This window comes from Lichenostomus cassidix, chromosome 1Ab (assembly GCF_008360975.1).
Source record: "Lichenostomus cassidix isolate B80296 chromosome 1Ab, HeHo_3.0, whole genome shotgun sequence".
Lineage (NCBI taxonomy): Eukaryota > Metazoa > Chordata > Aves > Passeriformes > Meliphagidae > Lichenostomus > Lichenostomus cassidix.
In genome coordinates, this window is record NC_139481.1 from 5,233,994 (window position 1) to 5,256,504 (window position 22,511).

General features: G+C 45.5%; 1 protein-coding gene across 4 annotated transcripts; it reads left to right on the forward strand.

Annotated features, from left to right (window-relative positions):
• Positions 1-4,114: 4,114 nt before the first annotated feature.
• Positions 4,115-21,911, forward strand: LOC146442813 (cystine/glutamate transporter-like). Of its 4 annotated transcripts, none has more exons than XM_085049552.1 (13): positions 4,115-4,256; positions 4,923-6,084; positions 6,921-7,185; positions 9,324-9,450; positions 10,216-10,331; positions 10,984-11,109; positions 13,398-13,497; positions 13,585-13,629; positions 13,827-13,950; positions 14,245-14,348; positions 16,232-16,328; positions 17,126-17,275; positions 19,600-20,545. In XM_085049552.1, exons 3-13 carry the CDS (start codon positions 6,993-6,995, stop codon positions 19,897-19,899), a joined length of 1,482 nt encoding a protein of 493 aa, XP_084905678.1. In that variant the 5' UTR covers positions 4,115-4,256; positions 4,923-6,084; positions 6,921-6,992; the 3' UTR covers positions 19,900-20,545. The 4 variants fall into 4 exon arrangements, with proteins under 4 accessions (XP_084905678.1, XP_084905679.1, XP_084905680.1 ...); XM_085049553.1 differs by having other exon boundaries at positions 4,923-5,540; XM_085049554.1 differs by having other exon boundaries at positions 4,923-5,027; positions 6,919-7,185.
• The last annotated feature ends 600 nt before the right edge of the window (positions 21,912-22,511 follow it).

Sequence of the window (22,511 nt, forward strand, 5' to 3'; positions counted from 1 at the left end):
CAGCATGGAAAAAGGAGAGGGAAAAAACCAAAAATGCCAAAAATAGAGCTTCCAAGGCTGGAGGTCATTTCGGTGTGGGGCTCAGGGAATGTCAGAGGTATGCTGGAGCCTGCAGATTGGAGGGGAGCATCCACCTGGTGCCTTTTATTGCCTGTTGCTCTCTGTGCTTCAGATCACAGCTTGCAGCAAGGTTGGTCCACAGACTTCAGGGAGACTTGAAGAGAAGTGAATCTCTGGCAGCTGCTGGAGAGGGAGGGCTGGCAAGGACCATCTCCAGAGGCCACCATGAGCTGAGCTGTGAGGATGAGCTCCTGGAGGCCTCTGGAATGATATGCAGGCTGTGGATGACAGCCACAAACAGTGGTTAGGAAGTTCAGAGAGGCCATTGGGATGAGCTTTTCCCCAGGACGGTGGTGCAGCACTGGAACAGATCACCCAGAGAGGTCAGGGACTCTTGAGAGGGTTTAAGACTTGGCTAGACAAAGCCATGGATGATCTGAGCTAGGGTTAGCAACAATCCTGCTGCTTATGGGGCCAGAGGCACCCAGAGACCCTTCCCAGCAGATCCTTCCATGACTGTACTTACATTAAAATTGAATAAACATGCCCTTGTGTTGATTTAACCTTCCCAGTGAGCATGTTGATCTGGTTTTGTTGACACGCTTGTTCCTAGAACCTGATTCTCACTAAATACAAGTGAAAACGGGGGGTGGCCTATATGTTACCTGAAAAAACACGAGTTAGGTGTTTGATTAGCTTCTGGTGCCATCCCTCTGGCTCTGGGGAGCTGGCAGAGCTGCACTGCCTGGGATGATATGTTGCCATGTCATATAAAAAAGAGATATGCTCCCTTTTTACAAGGCACTGCTCCTTGTTACCAGGACAAACCAGGACGTGCATTCCCCATCCTCATGGGGGATGAGGTAGAGGTCAGAGAAAACCCTTCTTGTTCCCCTTCCTTCCAGCAGAGGCCTGGGGAATGGTAAGGAATTAATCTCAAACTTCGTGTAGTAAAACATAAATCCCCATTGCCTGAAAAATGCTGGATGAGAGCCAAAAAAGGCCTAACGAGGAAACATGTTCCAGCATAATTGTATATTTGGCTTATATTTTAATAAATGAGTAACAGCTGAGCAGAGAGGCCAAAAGGAGAGATTCCCCCCACTCTGGGGTATGTTCAAGGCACTGGCTGGGCTGTGTGTGTCAGGTGCCAGAGTGGGTGATTTAGCATAAAACACTGAGCTTTAATTGTGGATTAGGCCATGAGTAGCAATCAAAGGGAGTGACTAATGCAGGTGTAAAGGGTTGTTGTTTTCTAATGTTTAAATTTTCTTTTGAATCCCTTGAAGGTGGGGAGAGAAGGAGCCAACCCAGGCACTGAGGTTGAGTCTGAGGGGAGCTGGAGGTGATAAATCATCAGCACTGCAGAGAGATTAAGGGGGAAACTAATGTAATATATGAAGCAATATGGAAAGAGGAATTTATTACTTCAGTCAGCTCTCAGAGGATTCCATTCCAGATGGTTAGAGCAGGGTAGATCAGGAACCCCCATCAATGAGGCCCCCCCTCTGACACCAGCAAGAGCTGTGAGGGTTTCTTCTGACTCCAGCAAGAGCTTCACCAGGAGAGAGCTGTCTCCATAGCAGGATAAAATAGTTGCATTAGCAAGGAATTACCTCTTGGTGAGGAAAGCTGGTGATGAGTGTGGCCATTTTTGCATTTTTTCTCCATTCAGGAAATGTGTCTTGTTCTTGCAGAATATTTGTGGAGAGGTTTGGGATCAGCCTGCAGCTCTAAAGCTCTGGTGGTTCTGGATGATGGTGCCACTGCCCTATTGCTGATGGGAACACTGGTTTTTATAAAGACCCCATGGAGTGACAACTTCCTATGGACTAGCCTGAGCTTCTTAAATTTGTTTTCTGCTCAATCACCGAACTGTGGCTAGGAAGCAGCGTCTTTCATAGCCCTCAGCCATGGACTGAGGTGAAACAAAGACCTGGTTCATGGAGGAATTTTCCCTGCAGGAGCAAGAGCTGTTGAGCATTGGCATTGCCCAGCTCCAGGTCAAAGGCAGACAAACCCTGAGACCTCAGCACTGATGCAGTGCCACAAACCATTGGAATGAGGGGGGATGTTGCTCTAGTATGGCATTTTTTTATTTTTTTTTAGATTTGAAGTGCTTGAGAAGAATTCTCATTTGGGGAAAGTTTGGCTGTACTTTGCTCCAACATTAGACTTCTCTGTTGGGTGTCTTCTGCTCGAAATGTTTAGCTTTATTTTTGTTTGTGTTCTGTCTTACGCAGCTAAGAAAACAGTTTCAAGTAGGACAAATTGTCTTGTTCCAGGGAGGAGGGCTGATCTGGAGAGTGAAAACAGCTTGCTGCTTGGAGAGCCATCCACAAAAGAACAGAGCTCTGAGGACACTTCCCTGCACTGTGCCCCACAAGAGATAATGAAGAGCCAAGATGTTGGCCTCAGGAAGCACAACTGCATCAGACAGTTTCTTGTTAAGTGGTTTGGGGTGTTTTTTCCTAGGATTTTTGTGCTCCAGTGCCTGCTCCTCTGGGTGCTGTTGCTCCTATGGGTCTGATGGGCTGGGAGGCAAGTGCTTTGGGTATTCCCTGCTTCTGCTTGTAAGAAATGGGAATCCTGTTAGTTCATTGCACAGGGGTGCTGGTGCACTTTTCTGACAGTCTCTAATAGCTGGTGCTGTAGAAGAAGACTGGAGTCTTTCTCAATCAGGTGTGTACATCTCCAGATTTGTGTTCTGCGTGTCACTGGCAACACTTGAAGAATAAATACCCATGAAAGGCTCAATGTTCCTGCACAACATGAATGAGGAATCAGTTCTGGGTACACAGAAATGCAAGTTCCTTGTGGCAGTTGAATGGGGAGTTAGAATCAGATGCTTAGAAAAGTGAGATGATGTTATATGATCAGTGCATCCTGTGAAAATCACTCAGCACTATGATTATAAAACATCTCCATTTGTAGTGGCTGCTTTGGCAGACTGGTGGCAATGAAGAATTTTAAACTTGGTGTAGGAAGGAATTCTGAAGCCAACAGGAATTTAGCTCCTTGAAAACCCTGGCCTTGGTTTAGTCCAATTTTTAGCCAAAACATGAAAAGTCAACAAGGTCATCCTCATATCACCAAGAGGTCACCAAACCATCAGCCTGTTTTCCAGAAAAAGTTACCCTTGCATGAAGGATAACTGAAAATGCCTAAATGAGATGATAGAAGTGCTGTGACCTGAGCCAAGAGCAATTTTGTTGTTAACACAAAAAAAAATTTTCATTAAGACAGAAAAGTTAGGAAATAGTAGTCTTTTGCTAGACAGTTCACAAGATGATATTTGTGAAACTCTATAGAAAAAGAAGCCAATAGAAATGATTTTTACATTTACACCTAAGGCAATTGCACGGATTTATTAGTATATCTGGGCCTGTGAGCCTGAGCCTGATTTATTAACTACTGTCCCTTTTGGTTTCTTATCCAGGGTGGCAAACCAGCTGTAGAAAGCTGAAAAGAAGTTGAGCTGCATGCCTTGTCCTTTCAGCCTGCTTCTTGTGTTCATTTTGGTCTATAAACAAACATCTCTCAGGTCTCCTAAATAGATTTTCTGATTGAGTTCCCAGAACAGACCACCACCAGCCTCATTAAAGCTTATTTATGTTACTTTCATGCATGAATAAAAAAGCTCTCATTCACTGCTGATTTTATTTAGTTAGATTCTGTGCCTTGTGGCAGACATTGAGTTGGAGTGACATTTTTGGCACCAAAAAAGAAAAAAAATAGTGAGACTGCAAGGAATAGTTTGACGCCTGCATCCTTTGCAGTACAAAAAGGAAGGGGTTAACCTGTTCTTGGCTCTGGACACAAGAAATTGATTGTGGACACAAAGAAAATGCAGCTGCAAATATTTAGGAACATTCCCTAGTAGCTGGGAGGTTTTTTTTGGGGAGTAGGTCAGTGAAGTGGGGCTCTGGAGGTGTTTTCCCAGGGATGTCACCCCCTTCTGTGTGACAGGCAGAGGAAGGTCACTTGTTGTTCTAGATCTCAGCTCCCCAGCTGAGAATGATGCTGTCTCCCTCCTCTCCTTTTCCAACTTGCTTGTTTATCTCACTAGCTTTTCACCAGAGTAACATCCACTCCTGCTCTTGGCTGGGGCTTCCAGACACCACTGCAAATAACAGACATGATTTTCTCTTTATGCCTCTCTCCTCCCTCTCCATCCATCCTGCGGTGCTTGTGAGGTAAGATGAGCAGCTAAAAACCCCCAAATCAGCAATAAAATCAGTGTAAATGAAGAATGAGGGAGGAATGATCCAGTATGTGTGATAAGTTGTGAAATAGGTTGGAGTAATGTTTTCCTCCAGCCCTGCTAACTGATGATCTCTCTCATGTAAAGATTCTGCATTTTGGGACAAGAAAAACTTGAGCCTACTGCTTAAGTCAAAGGGGTGAACAAAAAGCAGCTTTGGCTGTTTCCTTTGTGCTAAGCACATTGTGAATATTCTTAAGCATTGCCACAAGGATTAACATCCCTGCATTTTAATGTGCCTGGTGCTGGAATGTAGCTGGAAAGCAGAGCAGGCAGGAATGGTCTCTCCAGGCTGTAGACTCTGCTAGGTGACTCTTTGAAGTCCTATTCAATAGCTTTCTGTTACTCTTTGTATTTTTTTCCCTTTTCCACCTCTTTTCCTCCTCCTTCAACCACTCCTGGAACAAGTATTGATAGATTTCATGTTTCTCAAATTTACTGTACTGGACTGTTCAGTAGTATTAAAAAAAAAAAAAAAATCGTGTGGACAGAAGTACTGAGTTTGTTGTTTACTTTGGATCATTAACCTGGTCTGTAAATTTGATTTGATCTCTCCTTTTTTTTTTGTTCCTCCCCTCCTCTCCCTGTGTACTTTCAGAGCCTGCAAAGAGACGCTGTCCTCTGCTGCTTCGGGATCCCAGCAAGAAATGGGAGTCTGATGGATTGTAAATGCACCTGCTTTGTTTAAAACCCAGCCAAACAGATAAGTGCCCTTTTAATTATCTCCAAATATTGCTTTAGCCGTGGCTGTGCACAGCATCTCTCTCCAGCTTGGTTTCAGTTTGGTGAGGCTCTGTTTCACCTCTGCAAATGAATGCAGTGTGGGTCTCATTTCAGCTGAGAAATAGCAGATGATATTGGTATTTCACATTAAGGTAATTAATTGGTGTCTGAGGGAACTGCAGCTGAGGGCTTGGGAAGCTCCCAGGGGTCTTTCCCAGCTCTTCCAGAGCCCTGTGAGGTTTGGGGACTCTGAGGAGCAGCTCTGTAGGACCAGACAAGGCTGATGTGACCCATCTGAGCCTTAAAGAATCCTCTGGGACTCATTAGAGGTTTAATAACAGAACTTGGCTGGTTTGATTGAGAAGATGCTTGTGCAGGCTTGGCTCAATCTCAGAGAAACCAGCTCGAGCTGTTGGCAGGAGAAAGGGCTTTCTGCATGTGCTTGTCATGTGTGTGCAGAGAAAGTGTGATAACTCTGCTTTCCTGCTGCCAGGTGGCAAAATGGCTGGGGATGGGGAGAACAGACCTTGGTTACACCGAATTTACACAGGGTTTACAAAGGAGTGTCGTGGGTGAGTGGTAGCAAGAATTGTCCCCTCAAAGTTAGGGGAATGCTTTTATCTCTCTACCAAGAAAGCAATTTCTTATGTCTCCTCCTAGAGGTGATCACTGTCTCCTTGTGCACACACCACTGCAAATACTAAATTATTCAAGAAACCCATAAAACAGAATCTCAAATAAAGTGTAACTCTGGAATAATATAGAGCCATGGGGCTGGGGCAAATATTCAGTGTAATGCAATTTACTGTTTTAGAAAAATTCAGAAAAAGCACCGAAGCTGAGTGTGTGAGCATTGTTGGGGATGTGTAATAGGAGGCCAGATGAGAGCCAAATTATCTACTCCAGACTTGTCCTGCCTGCTCTACTGGGGATAATTACAGTATAAAACATCTATTAGGAGAACTACAGACAGGTTTGCTACAGCAAATTGGACTGTAGTAACTGACCTGAATTCGTCTCACCTACCCAAGCAAAAGGTGAGTTTCTCAGGGAAATTGCCAACTTAGTGACAGAGAGAGACAGGAGAGACAAGGTGAGGAGGTGGGAGGTTGCTGTGGTTTGTGAGAACTAAATCTGGATCAGCTCATGATCCCTGAAGTGCCTGAAGTTCCTTCTTTTCTAGGAAAAACTTCACTGCTGCTATTACCCAGAAAGTTTTTATATTAGTAGTAGAAATGACATGTCTGTTAGCAATGACTAAGCTCTGTCTTTCAGTTGTAAATACTTATTCCTGACTCTTCAAGACTTTGAAAGCAAAAGGACTTGACACTATATTAGGAAACACTGATAAAATGGATCTCTAGTGAGAAAATCAGGGTTAGTTCATTCAGCAAGGATAGATAGGAAGTTAAAAATGCTTAAATCATCTCTGTGCACTAACTAATGCAGCTTAATGTTTTTCTAACCTCAGACAGTCTCAAGGTCTTGGATGTTAGGTTTGAAACTTTAAAAGTTTTCTGCCAGTGACCCGAAATCAGTGTACCCCCATATTAGGTCCAGTTAAATTAACCCTAAACTGGCCAGTTCCAGTCTGGGCATCAAAGTCAAACTTGGAAATCATCCTGAAGTGTGGCTGGAATGCAACATGTAATGCCTGTGCTGCCTGGCAGAAGGAGCAGAAAACCCTTGGAGTGTCTCTCAGGAGCTGTACTGATGAGAGAGGTGATACCAAGGGTGTTCTACACACCTGTGGTTTGGCTGCTACTTCCTGCAGATGAGGAGAACAGATTCAACACCTCTTGACAGGTTACTGGGGAAAAAAAAAATCATCCAGAAAAGAAGATCCTCGAATCCCTAACTCCTTGTCTTACAGGTGAGCCTTGAGGACACTTGGGAAGCTGCAACTCCTGAATGTGTGACCTTCCCCTGTGATTAGAAGAAAGCCATGGGGAAACACAAGAAAGAAGAGGCCATCTTCCTGAGGCAAAAGATAACTCTGCTGAGGGCTTTCTCACTGCTCATCGGCAGCATGGTTGGCAGTGGAATCTTTATTTCCCCCAAAGGAGTACTGGCAAACTCTGGCAGCGTGGGCTTCTCCCTGGTGGTCTGGTTTTCCTGTGGACTCCTCTCCATGTTTGGTGAGTGATGAGCTTTGGGGAGCCTGGGCATTTTTATGTTTAGAAAGCTGGGAGATGAATAAACCCAAAATTCCTGATTCCTACTGTAACAAAACCAAAGGTTTAAGAAGTCAGGGGGTGGTCAGTACGAGTTTTTAGTCTGAATGATTTCCCTGGGGTAATGGACAAAATTCCAGCATTTATGGTCTCTGAATTTCAATTAATGCACAAGTCCAGGGCAGAGAGAATAAGGGGACTCCTATAAGGTGGAAGGGAGATGTAGGCAGCTAAAGGGAACCTGAGGGCTGTGCAGTGCTTTTCAGTGACACTGTGAAGAGGGCAGGAAGGGACAGCTCATGCCATGAGGGATTCCCTTTCTGTGGGACAGAATAGTGAAGCACCAGAGCAGATTTTCTGGGGAGATGCAGGTGATCCACCAGCCTGGGGTGTCTGTCAAAAATGATATCAGTTTGTCTGAGAGTGCCTGGGAGCAGGAGATGGAGCAGATCAGCCCCACTTTCTGTGTGTTAACATTGGCTTGATTTCTGTAATTAAATTCCAGAAGGGTTGTCATTTAATTCTGCCATTTAATTCATGAAGGGTTGTATTTTTGATGACACTTTCATTCTGAAGTAACATAGCTCTGAACAGTTACAGTGGATAAAACATGTGGCTTTAAGTTTCTTTCATTAGCTGTATAAAATCACCCTTTTAGAAACTCTCTAAAGGTCCTATTAGGACAACTGCAAGTTCTCTCAGCCCAGGAGAAATCTGATTCTTCTTAGAGTGTGTGACTTTAACATTAGTCTGTTGTAACTTAGAAAAAAGAAAAAAACCCCAAAAAAACAACCAACCAACCAAAAAACCTCCCAAAAAACCACAAGAACAAAACCAAAACAAAAAACCAATTAAAAAACACAAACAAAAACCACAAAAAACAAAAGAAAGGAGAAATATCCACGTGAAAAAAACCACATTGAGGCTGTGACGTGTACATGCAAGTCTAGAAATTGAGACATTCAATTGTTAATAGGGCAACAAGTTGTTCTTGCTCTTAGCATGGGTGTACCAATATTTCACACTGCAGCCTCTGTGTGGTTGTTTGGTGAATCATACACTTTTCCTTACAGAAAATCCTCCAATATAATGGGAGCAGGGTGTTTCTTTTAACCCAGCAGAGCACTAAATAATGTGTGTTCTAATCCCATTGCCCAAGCTCTGCACTTGCAAAGGTTTCTCCCTCTGCAGTATCCTTTGATACACTCTGCTGGAAGGGCTTTGGGAATCTCTTTATCAAGTTATTGCATTTTGTAGCTGGATTTGTCGGTTTGTTCTTCCCTTTTATCAGCTTGTTGACCTCCCCTGATCATTTCTCTGACACTTTTTTGCAGTATATTTAAAATACCTGCTTTCTTTTATGGTTTTTTCCCTTTCAAGTGGGTATATCTACAAATCCCATTGCAGGAGTTCAGTACCACACTTATATGCATGCTTGCAGCATTTCAAAGGACCCCTGGAATAAACAAGATGAGCTCTCTGCCTGTGTTTGATGCTTTGAACAAGGATTCTGAGCAAATTTTCCAACAGGGAGACAGAAAATGTGGATGTTGTCACCATCCTGCATGACCTGAATATGGCATGATTGCCACAGCATGGCCATGTCACCACTGTGTTCAAAGGAGGGAAGGGATTTAGATGAAGATGTGACATAAGGACACAGGGATGTGGCCTGGGATCAAAAATGTGGTTGGAAGGACCAGTTCAGCCATGGCTTGTGGCTGAGCTGCTGTGGCTGCTTTGTAAGCACCATTTTGCCAGTCTAACCATGAGGAAAAACAAAAATCCAGGGTATTTTTCCAAGGAGAACTCTTGTAGTTTAGTGCAGCATTTCTGTCACACACCTTTCTTCAGAGCTTCCATGGAAATGTTGTAACATTAACCACAAAACAGAGAATTTCTTTCCACCTGACAGGTAAACCAATTACTTCAAAACACTGTGGCACAGAAAAATAGGGAAAAGTGGTCCTGTTAAACCCTTTTTTCTTCCTCTTACTCACTACTTATTTTAAATGGATTTGTTCAATCTCTGAAAAATGACACAGAAAAGGGAAAATCCATGGGATTATTTACCTGGCACATTTCTACCTGAACTTTTCCAGGTGCCTTGAGTTATGCAGAGCTTGGAACAAGAATCACCAAGTCTGGAGGACATTATATCTACATTCTGGAGACACTAGGGCCTTTGCCAAGCTTCTTATTCCTGTGGGCAGAGTTTTTTGCTATCAGGTAAAAGATTTTGTTTCCTTGCCTCTTCCTGGATGCAGTGATAACTAAAAGAAAAGAAAAGTTATGGTGCCACATAACAGTCCAGGCAGTTTGTAAAGGCAAGAGTACAAACAAGCTGAATGATTTTTAAAGATTTTTTAGTGATAAAAGGAAGAAGATATAATGTGGAAATAGCTACAAATGTTGAAATTGGTCTGTACTTGAAGAATATCTCTCTTCTCCTCTGGCAGCTGGCATCACCCAAGAGCTGTGGTATTTTCCAGAGACTGACAATAGATGCCAGATTCATTTCAGATCTTCTGTTTTCAGTGTGAACCTTTTGTGGTTTCTCCAGATTTGGGAAGTGGAGACAACTTTTTGGTTTAGCTCCAAGTTAAATAATTTATAAAATTGCGAACTACTTCTTTTTTTAACATTAAAAAGGAAGTCCTCACCTCTCAGTAACCTGTATCCTTCACGTAAACTGAGATGAAGCAGAACATATGAAGTACACTTGCGTTGCTCAGCACGATTAATCTCAACTTTTGCTTTCAAGTTGGAAATGAATAATTTTGCAGCATGTGCAAAAAAGGGTTTTAAATGGTTTTTAACCCATTTGCTGAGAAAAAAACCTGTGAGAAAGACTCGATGGGAATTCACCATCTGCATGGGTGAGAGGATTGAGCCAGGGGGCAAACCTGCTCCCCCTCCCAGGTTTTGTGCAGCTTTACATGGAATTTTCAGCCATCCTCAGAGCAGTTGGTTCTTGGTTCCTCCCCACTGCAGGCCTGCCAACAGTGCTGTGGTTGCCTTGGCATTTGGACGCTACATGCTGGAGCCCTTCTTTGCCCCCTGTGCTGCCCCTGTCCCTGCAGTGAAGCTGGTGTCCCTCCTGGGCTACTGTGAGTACTGACATTTATGGGATTGTCCCTCCTGGCCCATCTGCCCCAGACTGGGAGCACTTATGGGGTGTTATATCCTGGCACAGCTGTGGGATTGGGGTCCTGTCTTGCCTCCTTGGCTACCCAAAATATTCTGGTTCAAGGTGATGGTTTTGGGCCACCATACCCTCCAGGAAGGGGGATGGACCTCCCTGCTGACCAGCTGGAGCCCTGGGTTAGGGGGATTTTGCCTGGTGTGGGAGAAGAAACTCTTCATGTGTGATTGTGAAAAGCCACATGGGTTGTGAGGCTTGAGGTTTTGGGCTCCTCTTGTGGTGCATCCAGCCTGTGAAGCTGTCCTGCCTGCTCCACACTGCTGTGGGATGGCACAGCAACGCTGCAAAGTGAACTGTCCCACACCTCACCCCCAGGCAGGTGTGGATCACCCAGCCAGAACCAGGCTCCTGCTCCCTTTTAGGAGCATAACTCCTCTTAAATGCTGTATGCTGGGCCACACCTGTGATGTCTTCTGACATCTCTCACCCCAAGCATCCTCTCTAAGGCACAAAGAAGCAGCCTTCCCCCAGCATCCCAAGGGCAGGGAGGGCTGCTGTATCTCTTCCTGAGTGTGTGGAGCACAGGCAGTGCTGTAGCAGTGTGTTCTTCTCTCCAGACACTGTCCTCACCCTCAACTCCTGGAGTGTCACCTGGAGCGCACGGCTGCAGACAGCTCTCTCCGTGGTCAAACTGCTGGCTCTCGCCCTCATCATCGTGCCAGGGATGATGCTGCTGGCCCAGGGTAGGTGTTGCTGCATGGCTGAGGGAGGGTGATGGCTTTTGCCAGTCCCAAGTGACAAGTGTGGTGCTCAGTTAGCTGGCAGGAGCTTCCTCTGTCCATGATGAGAACGGTGTAGCTAGCACTGCATCATTGCACTGGGCTGATGCACCTGGCTGGGTGGTTCTTTCCCCAAAATTGAGTGGATCTGAGTGCTACAGGATGTGTGATCCTCCCCAGGGTCATACAGGCACCTTCCTCTGCTGATGGGATTTCTGTGGAGTCAGACTTGCCTGTTTCCAGTGGGGCTCAGAATCTTCCACAGCAGCACATATTTGATGGATATTTAGGATGTGTGACAGCATCCCGTGGTGACCTGAGACAGTCACAGCTGTGTAATGAGTTACCAGCCCTCAGTTGGGCCCTGGAATGGCACCTCTAACATTTCTGTGGTTAAAGCTCATATTTTTTACCTCCAGACTGAGATGGGCAGTAATTTAGTGAACTTACAATGAACTTGGCACAGGATTTCATGCCCACATATAGACTGGGGGAGAAAAACCCCACCAGCAGTATCTCCTGTGAACAATACAAGAGGATTGGCTTTAATCCAAGCCTCAGTTTACAGAAAAGCCCAAGGCACTCCCACTCAAGGGATGAAGCTGCTCCCTCCTCATGCTGTCACCTTCTTCTGCAGAGAAAGCACCACAGGCAGTGAGCTCCATGCTCATGTTGCTTTCTGATGTCTGGAGTTTGCTCCTTTGAACATGCAAAGATCCCCCTGGGCTGGCAACGCTTCTGAGCTAAAGGACTGCCCTGCAGCTAGAAATCCCGAGCCATTATTGTCAGGAATGCCTTCAAATGGCAATCTGGAGCCCTGGCACCTGTCCTCTGGTGGGGAGGATAAGTGCTGGTGACATCTGGAGGGAGAATTCACCAAGAGACTCCAGCATGACAGGTTGTATTTAATGTGACTCACGAGGGACTGTAAATTGCTCATTAATGCATTGCAGGCAATAAATCCTTTTCATGCACCATCACTTACCAGCCATCGTTTTAGAACATAAAAAGAGCACCCCAACAGGCCCACTCCTATATTTTGGGTTAGTTTTCTTCAAACCTATTTTCAATTTCACTTTTTTTTTTTTTTTGCGCTTATAAATCAGTTTTGTGCTTTTAAATCATGATTTGATTTAAATCATTCCTCTGCCTTGTGCTGCTTATTTTTTTTTTGGCTGAACTTTTGTCCTTTCCTCTGCCAGCACCTTCTCTTTGGCTAAGGTTTATTTTAGAGACTTGCTGGGCCAGCATTTCAAGCCCAAGTGCCCAAATCTCATCACTGGATTTCTTGCCAAAAACCTCCATAGCAGTGGTCTGACTTTCTCCACATGCTCCATACCATGTCACACCTTTCCTGCTGAAGCCCAACCAGGCAAGCTTTGTACCTCTTACTTTTGAAGAGACTTTATTGTGGAAAATTGAACATAGATGTGGAACTAAGCCTTGGGTTACCTGGATTTGAAAAATGTTGGGAATGCAACTCCTTCTGATTGTGTTCAAATGAGAAGCCATTCAGGGTTTCTCTCTTTCCTAAGTTGTTTTTGTTTTTTTGGAGATGGAGAGAATCCCAACTTTGATTTTTTTTTGTTTGTTTGTTTGTTTTGCTTTGTTTTGTTATTTCAAGCCGAGAACTTGAAGGAAAATTAGGGGAGTTGGTAAATACCTGAGACACCTCTACTTTGAAAATTTCATTTTTTCTGCCCTCTGTGTCCTTTCCTGTGGGTGAGTGGTGGAGGGTCAGGCTGGCAGCTCCCATTCCCTCCTTCAGCCTGGTTCCCATGCTCTGGCCAGCCCAGGGCTGGGGTCAGTGCTCCAGCAGCAGGAGCAGGAGGGAGAACTGAGTTAGTTGCCTTGCTGGTTGCACCACATCAAAGAGGAGTGTGTGTCCAGCTGCTGAGGGGACATGGGGGTCAGCCCAACAAATTAATTTTGGGCCTGAAGAAAGGAGAGGACAACGTGGATCCTCTGCAATCTCCTGTTCCCACAGCAGGGTCTGTTGGAAACAACTAGCAGTTGTTGTTGCCCTTCCTGAAATGCCTCCTGTAGCTGGACAAGGCACAGATTTTTATTTTTTAATGTCACTGTAGGAAAGTGAAATCAAAGCAATGAAATGGATCTGAATACAGAGCTCTGAGGAAATCACCAACACCCTTCCCAGGTCTGAACAAGGGGTACAAGGGATGTCATCCTCCAAGGAAGGAAGCCTGTCTGACATTCTCCTGCTCCCTCTCTGTTGTTTATCTCCTCTGCAGGCCACACTGAGCACTTCCAGGACGCTTTTGACAGACAGGCTCTGGTTCTGGACAAGCTGCCCCTGGCTTTCTATGCAGGCATGTTCGCATACTCAGGCTGGTAGGTGTGAGGAGGGCTCTCCATGGGCAGCAGGCAGGTGTCCTCAGCATGACTCCAACCCTCACCCTGTCTCTTCCCCTCGTGCAGGTTTCAGACCAGCTTTGTGCGTGAGGAGTTGGTCAAACCTGAACGGTAAGGCTGGCAGGAAGCTGCCCTGGGTTGGCAGCCTGGGGGTGCTGCAGCTTTCCTGAGTGCAGGATGGGAGGAACAAATCTGTGGGTTCACCTGACTGCAATTAGTTGTACCAGCAGATACAATCTGCAGCAATACTGTGTGTAACAAGGGATGGCAGCTTGCTCTTTGTGTGTGTGTGTGTGTTCTCCTTGTAGAAATATCCCCCTGGCTGTCATCGTGTCTGTGATCACAGTAATTGTGGGGTACATGCTCACCAACGTCTCCTATTACACAGTCCTGGGAACACAAGATGTTCTGGCATCTCCTGCTGTGGCTGTGGTGAGTTGTCACCCCTGTTGTTATCTCCTCAGCGTGGCCATGGCACATCTTTCCAAGGTGTTTTACCTATAAAATGCTTTATAGCTTTGTAATTTCTCTGGCTTACTAGGCAACAGTAACTTCTTGTAGTTATGCCTAAAAGATAATTAAAAATAACCTGCAGATGACAGTAGAAAAGGAGAGATTTCTGAGTTATATATTACTCCTTCAGTGGAAGAAATTTTCATTTTCTTGACCCTGATGTCGCCTAGAGATCACCACATGTTCCTAAAGTCACATTTTCTCTTCCCCCAGAGCTTTGTGCAGCGAGCTTTCAAAAGCCTCATCTCTGTGGTCCCTGTCCTTGTGGCACTGTCCTGCTTTGGAACCATGAATGGAGGAATCTTCACATTTTCAAGGTCACATCCCTAAAGATCTATAATTCTTTTGGCTTACTGAATCAGAGGGAAGCATCAGCAACCTGTGCAACTCCCCATCCACACAGTGGCGTTTTAGCCACTCTTGTGGGAAAAATAGGGATTTTGACTCCCAGGTTTTCAACTACAGGATGATCCCTTTTGGCTAAGAGTCTATTCTTTCTATTTCTGGCCAGGTCCAGACTTTTGTATCTAGGTCTGGTCACAAGCAAAGACTTTTATCTTCTCCCCTACCCTTTAGTTTAAATCCCCAGTTTAGAGTGAAATGTCAATGTTTCTGGTGAACTAAAGGCTTTGTTGATGTTGGCAGCTGCTCAGTGAGACCAACTCTTCTCTCCCTGGGTTCAGCCAGCTGTGCTGCTGCAGGGCTCAGGGTCCCTGTGTTGTGAGGCTCTCTAGGCAAACTTTCCCTTGAGGACTTTGCTTTGAAGTCCCTGAAATGTCATTGGGATGGGCTATTCCTAAAGCAACAGTCAAGGTTCAAGAAGTCTTGCCATAGCAATAAGAAAAGCTTTGTTCCATGGAAAAATTAACTTGCCAGCTTCGCTGTCTGCCACACTCTCTGTCCTGTTGGGAGCCTTGAAATTGGAGAGGAGGGCAGACCTTCTGAAGAAGTGTGTTGTGCTGGTCCTGTGGAGCTGAGGGAACTCTCTGCTGTGGGTTCTGCTTCACAGCTTTGATTGCAAAGGGAAAAACCAGTCGATCTGAAAGGAATGTTTCATAGCATGAAAGCTAATGAATTATTTGATCCACTAGCCTGAAGTCCTGTATTAAATACAGGTGTGAAGGATCCTCCCCATTAGCTGCTCTAGATAGTGGTTTTCTTTGAGGACGAGAAGTCTCTGCACAGCAGAGGTTCTCTGTGTCCCCTGTCGACCTTCTCTCCCCCATCCTGGCATCATTAACATAATCAACTGCAGAAAGTCCATATAAACACTGATGGGGCCCCCCTGGCTGCCTGCCAGCCACACCCCTGCAAAGCCACAGAGACAGCAATAAAACTGGTTGTACACTTGTGCCCCAGCTGCTTTGGGCCCTGCTCCAGCCCAGCTGATGCTCTGGCATGGCTTGTTTGAGGATATTAAATTTATAAAATTGGATGTGATTGTCTTCTCCCTAATTGCTCTTTCACGAGTCAAATGAGGGATGGAAGCAAGGAACTCTCTGCTCTCATTTTGTAGCTGTCCTTGTGTGTAGCTGGCCTCTTGGCAGTGTGACAAACTGTATTTTCCAACAGCTGACCAGAGAGTTGGAAATCATCTGTCATTTGAGGAGATCACACTTTATTATTTTTATATATGTACATACAAGAATATAGGCTTCAAAACTGACAATCCCCTTTCAAAACTGACAATCCCCTTTCATAAACTCACCAACTTCTCTTATAAAGGATTCAAGTTTGTGATCCTGCATTTTCACCGGAAAGATTCATTCCTTTTCTGATGGCATGAGACTTTCTCACTCCAGTATCCAGCCTTAGCTCATTCCTGGTCACTCTGGACTTGCTCAGAGGTCTCTGCTAATGAGGAACCCAAGGAGACACTGCCAGGGTTCTGATGGACTCTGCACTGCACTGGTCCTGAGACAGATATGGGAATTCAGACTTGGGGTTTTCTGCCAAAAGCCCCCAAAGTGGAACTCTGAGCAACCTGGTCTAGTGGAAGGTGTCCCTGCCCATGGCAGGGCAGCTGGGTTCCAGCCCAAACCCTTTGATAATGCTGTGAAAGTGCAGCTAAAAGCAGAACTGTGACTTCAAATAGCAGACTTGGGCTGGAATCTTGATGCCTCAGGTCAGTCCAGTGACTGAGCTCATTTTTAGTCTGGATGTAGGATGTTAATGCACAGGGTTCCCTGTCTTTTCCCAGGACTCTGTTTGTGGCTTCCAGGGAAGGGCAGTGGCCTCCTCTCTTCTCCATGATCCACATCCGAAGGCACACCCCCCTTCCTGCTGTCATGTTGATGGTAAGGAGATCTGGCTGTGTGACATGCTCTGCTCTTCTGCAGTCTTGTTTTTCTAGCAAAGACTGGATAAACTGAGGCGTTTAGAGGGTGTTGAGACATTAAATTACCCCCTGAAAAATAAAGAAGGCAGGATACAGGAAATGGCTGCAAAGTATTAAGGCCCCTTGAGACAGCAGTGGTATCCAAATGCACAGCCTTGAAGTCCCTGCCTTATAACCTCAGACACCTTTTTTAAAAGTACAGTCCCTGCCATCTGCCACAGTTGCTGCTTGATATTGCCTTATGGAAACACCTCTGCCAGGCTTTGGCTATTTGGAAATTGAAAATTCCCAGGTGTGGTGGAAATGCAGGGAATGAGCATTTGTGGAGATGGTCTGGTCTGATGTTTTGGTTTGTTCAGGGTGTTTTTTATGGCAATGCTCCAGCTCCATGCTAACTGTGCTGCAGTGCCTGTTGCAGTTTGGCTGACCTGCAAAAAACTTAGCAGATGTCACTGTAGACATCCTGTGTACCAGCAGTGCAGGGTTTTGGATAATGCAGTTTTTAATTGCCCTGGTGTGGACATGAAGCATCAAAGCTGATCTTGAAATGACCACTCCTTTCTGTAGCACAACAAAACAGTGCTTTTAGGTCTTTTGCCTTCAGTCTGTGAGAGTGTTTTCTAGTTCTCTGACCTCCAAAATGTTGGGGCTATGAAGGATTTGCAGGGGGTTGAAAGAGATGATCTACATTACCCTTCCTGGTCCGAGTACCACACTAAGGCTTTAATGACTATATTTCATGTTCCCAATGCTCAGTTCCCTTTGGTCACTGCCATGGTGTGCATTGGAGACATCTACCACCTCCTCAACTTCTTCAGCTTCTCCCGATGGCTCTTCATAGGGTTAGCCACCCTGGGGCTCATCGTCCATCGCTGCCGTCACCCCGAGCTGCACAGCCCCTTCAAGGTAATGCACAGCCCTGCCTGGCAGCCAGGACTCTGCAGGCCTGGCATTCCTCTCTTTGGTTTGCTAATAAATACAGCATTACATGGCCATGGCTGCCTTCAGGCTCTGAGGGGTCTCAGTTCCTGATGCTTAGTGATGCATGTGGGGAGTTCCTGAAATTGGTTGAAATGCCCAAACAGCCAGAGGTGGTAAATCCTATAAAGCCAGTTCTACATCACCAGATGCATTTCTTACAAGACTGCTAGCTACAGGGGACAAACTGTCAGGGTTGGAACTGGGAGATGGACAGAAAGCAGTTCCCTTGCTCATCTCCTGTGGGCTACAAGGAGGGACCTTTGCCTGGGTGTTATTTCAGTGTTTGGTAAGTCTCAGCTACAGCTGGGAAGTGGGAGGGTGTCAGGCTTGGGGAAAAGCAGTGTGGGCAGAGGGGTCCTGGGAGCAAATCTGGCTTGGGAGGAATCACCTGGTGGTACAGAAATATTGTGTAAAGCAGTGGGACCCTCTTGTGGGCTTTCTCACCCTGCTGGGTGCTGGGATCCTCCTCATGTCAGTGAGGGATGTTGGAGCTGGTGCTGGAGCAGCTTTCCTTGCCATGATATTGATGATATTGATGAGATTGATGGTATTGATGAGATTGATGATATTGATGATATTGACATGCCAGATAATGTGCAGAAGGATTAGGTTGGGGCAGCCTGAATCAAGCACAGTTTGCTCCTGACTGTCACCCCTGCATGGTGCCCCCAGCCAGCAGCTCCTGGGGAGGACAGGGCACCTCCAGGGCTGCTGGCACTGAGCAGTGAGGAGCTCTGGGGACAGAAACACTTCTGCAGCTCACAGGGCTTCTTCCTCAGCTGGGCGCATCCTGATGAAAAGTTTGGGGTAATTTTTCTTCCCTCCTTCTGCGTTTAGCAGAGACCTCAAAGCTTCCCAGTTTGTTGGCTGGCTGCACTCATGTCGTCCTCCAGAACCAGACTAAATAGGTTTTTGCTTTTTCTTTCAAACCAGCCTTCTCAGGACAGCTTTATTTGTTGGTAACATTGCTGATGGTGTCAGTTGCTGAGATTTTACCCCATTTTTAGACAGAGATTAAGACTTTCAGCGGCTACTAAATGCCGATTAAGCGAAAGAGGGAAATACCGACCTTTTGGTCAGTTTGGCTGATTTCCCCTGATTTTGCCCCAGTTTTTGTCAGCTCTGTGCGGAAGGGAAGGGCTGCAGGTGGCGCAGGCACATGCTGCGCTCTAGTGGCCGCACAAGGGCTGTCCCCAAACCCTGCCCGGTGGGGAACAAAGCATGACATCGGTGTGACTGTGCTGATACTCACCCTCTCTGTAGCATTTTGAGTCAAAAATCGTGAGAAGACACCGGAAAGAGGAGGCAGCAGGCTGCTCGCACACCTCTGAGTGTGTGCAGGTGGGAGTGGCTGGCAGGGATGCTCTGGCTGGAAAAACAACAAGAGCACCTAAGTTTGATGGCTGGATGGCTGCCATACCTAGAGCAACAGATCTCTTCCAACTTGGCATGTTGAGCATCCCAAATACAATCTTTACTGCTGGTAAAGGTTGTCACCCTAGATGAGAGCAGCTCCTTCATTCCATCAGCCATGGCGAGGAGTTACTTGGCTGAGTTTGGATCCAGAGACAGAGGGAATGTTTCACAGGTTTATTATTTATTGCAGCCTTCCTATTTGCTCTCCAAATAACCCAGATGAATTGGCTCACCCAGGAGGGTATGGCTGAAGTGCTGAGTGCTGCTTTGATTTTCACTAGGGTGTCGCTGAGCTCATGTTCTTGGTGCAGCTACCATAGATTTAGGGAGTCTGGTTTGTCTTGGTTTGTCTTGGTTTAGTCTCTCTAAGTCTCAGGCGAGCTGGAGGCAGGTCAAAGCGAGTCATGAGTTTTATAAGCAAAGAACAGTTTGATTCAAACTGTCACTTCTTTCTTGGCTTCAGATTTTCCTTCAGCATTTGCCTTAGGTGCAATAAGGTGTGTGTGTGGATGCACAGGAGCAGGACATTCCCAGAGCACTGGGATATAAGTGGCTTTTCCCCCTGCTTGGCTTCCAGTTGCAAGTGAGGTTCAGATTTTGGTGCACATGAATATGGGAGGTGTGCACCTCTCAGGACACACTGGGTTCTGAAGCTGAAGCAATTGTTTTCAGTCTGATTGTACAGAAGCTCTCAGCAGGACAGGATATGATTCTTCTCATCTTCTTTAGATGGAGAAGTGAATACAGGGTGTGCTGGCACAGGCAAAGGCTGATTTCCCAGTTTTCTACAGCCACCATTTTTCCCTGATAGTCTTCCCTGCTCTTTTCCCCAGGTTCCCCTGTTTGTTCCTGTCTCTTTTACCATCATCTGCCTCTTCACAGTGGGAATGTCTTTCTACTCAGACCCTGTGAACATTAGCATTGGATGCACCATGGTTTTGAGTGGTTTTCCAGTCTACTACCTCATCATTCGCAGGAAGATGTCAGAGCGCTGCCGTAACCTGTTCTGTAAGTATCATTTGACTCTCAGTAATGCAGAGCTGAACACACCCAGGGCTGGGGATGCTGCTTTGTTCCCAGGGCTCGACACTAATGCAAATTGCTCCTTGACCAACAGACCTCAAGAAACCTAAATCACGACCCCTGTTACCCCTCTGATATCTTTGCCAAGCCTCCACAGCCAAATTGGATTTAACAAAGACAAGGCTGAGGTCTACCAACAGGGGGAAGAGAGAGGGTTGCTTTGGCAACCCAGCCCTGATTCCTACTCAACTTTATCCTGTCTTTGGGATCACCAGCTCTGGGTCAAGTTTGTCTGACATGGAGCAACAGGACCAAAAGTTAGGATGGAGAAACTAGAGGCAGACACTAAGCCCATGCACAAAGTTACTTGCTGAAAGGCTGGGGAGAGGAATGGTGGGAGAAGAGCTGCCAGAGGTCTGTCAGCTTGGTGAAGAGGCCAGGATGGTTAGGGCACAGATGTGGCCATTTAAATGAAGTACATCTGCACTCCATGCAGCGTCTAGTACAGGTTTCCTTTGGATGTAGGCATGGTGGCACCAGGTTTTTTATCAGAAATGAGAGCAAGGGTTTGAGTTAAACTTATAATTCCTGTTACAAGTCTTGTTTTCTTTTGATTTGATGTTGGATGGAGGTGCATCAGTAACCAATGAGTAGAAGAAAACATACAGCAAGAAAGGAAACAGATACAGTGATCTGCCGACATAAAGTGCTCCAGCCGTCAGTGCTGATGCTATGATTTTCAGCCATATCTCAGGATTTCCTATGGTCTAAGCTCCCTTTCTTTTTTCCCACCCTTTTAGATTATCTTACACACAAACTACAGTTACTGCTGGAAGTTGTCCAACAAGAAATCCAGACTTACTGAGAAAACCATCAGAACTCACAGAAGATGACAAAATCTACTTACTCCATTTTTGACACCTTCGATCCCACCAAAAGCAGACCATGCTTTTATTCTTTTTAGTCAGTGCAAATGAAGATGACTCTGAGCCAAAACCTTGCTGCAAGTAAGCTTGCCAGTCAGGATCTGTTCCTGCCCTTTGCTTTTTTCAGAAGAGCAAACTAGTTCTCTGACATGAGCTTGCTTTGCCTGCAGAGTGTCTTTGAAACCAAGATCCCAATTTTGCAGCCTAGCCCAGTCCTGAGTAAAACTGTGTGTGTGTGTGTGTGTGTGTGTGTACAGAGACAATATTTCGTTTTCCTAACTTGGCAAATGGAGGAAGTGGACATGTTGCAGAACTCAGAATCCAATATATGGAGCCCAAATGCAAGTTTCAAACTGAACTGCTGCAGTAGCCTTGCTGTGGACAAGGGAAAGGGTTGGGGAGAGCAAATTAGAGATAAAGCAGATGAATTGGAAAGGACAAGGCAGTGGGATAATATTTTATTCACCAGAAAGTGCAGATTCAGCTAATGAGAAGATATTTGAAATTCAAGTATTAACAAAGTAAGGTCAGAATGTTTTGCTTTGATTTTTGTATAAGCAGAATGAGGTTTTTATCTGAAATAATCTTTCAACTTTGAATTTTACTTTTCTAAAATGATTTTAAAATGTACAAATGAATTTTTTAAAAAAATCAGCTAAATATCAACTAGAATATGACAGAATAGATCCTGGTCCCTCCCCCAACTTCCCATACCCACTCCTCACCAGTGAAGTTGAAAACTCAGAATTTGGCTCAACTCCAGCAAAATACAATTCCTCCTTTAATTAGACAGGACCACTGATGAGGCTTGGGCAGATTCCTGAATAAGTGCATCTTTTGGTGCTGTAAAAAGACATGAGTGACTTCATGTCCAAGCTTTAACTTGCTGATTGCACATGACTTGCTGATTCAAACCATAAATGCTCATTTGAACTAATGGCAGAAGAAAGGTTTCCATTATTGGATTACTTTGGTTTACATTATTAACGTGGCAATGTTGTGTCCAGATAAAACAGCAATTAGCTATTTGCAATCACGTAATTGTTAATCAGTTCCTAAAAGATGGGAATGTAGCATGCTGAGCTCCTCTAATGACTGCCTGGAAGAGAAGCAGCAGAATGTGGAGCATTTTTTAATCCTTTGTATCAAACATTCATGTACTTAAAATAAAAACAAAGTGCCATTTACAGATCCAATGTAATCTATTGAAATGTGTAAAATTTTGGAACTAAAGCTGGGGGTTTTTCAAAGCAACTGAGAATTATTATTCTTGTAATGAGTTCTTCCTGTTCCTCTGCTGAATTAAACTGGGACAGCAGCAGCGTGGTTTCAGGGCTTGTTTCCCCTCTACCCTCCCAGAATTTAATTTAACAAGCTGCTGGACATTGTCCAACAGGAAATACAGACTCACTGGGAATATCCTCACTGGGAAAACCATCATAACCTCCATGAGAAGGTACTGGTTTTAAATGACAGAATGGTTTCAAGGGAGATCTGGAGATGCTTCCAGGCTCCCAGACAAGAGCCAATCCCTCCTCGTGCCAGGTTTTGCTGAGGCTGAACCCCTTGGTACAGCTCCCCACAGCCCAGGACCCAGCGTGGCTGGCTGGAACCAACCTGCAGGAGACCTTGCAGAACCAGGTGAGCCCCATCACCCCAACATCACCCACTTAGGGACTGGTTTGGGGGATTTTACACATCCTAAGGTAGCAGCACGAGATGCTGCCAGCCTGGTTCCAGGCTGCAGTGCCCCTGTGAGCACAGTGTGCAGGTGGTGGAGCATCAGAGCTGCCACA

Coding starts and splice junctions, on each gene's coding strand:
- LOC146442813 (XM_085049552.1), top strand. CDS start 6,993: ATGGGGAAACACAAGAAAGAAGAGGCCATCTTCCTGAGGCAAAAGATA. Junction 10,332..10,983: donor GGTGTCCCTCCTGGGCTACT/GTGAGTACTGAC, acceptor TCTTCTCTCCAG/ACACTGTCCTCACCCTCAAC. Junction 14,349..16,231: donor GGAATCTTCACATTTTCAAG/GTCACATCCCTA, acceptor GTCTTTTCCCAG/GACTCTGTTTGTGGCTTCCA.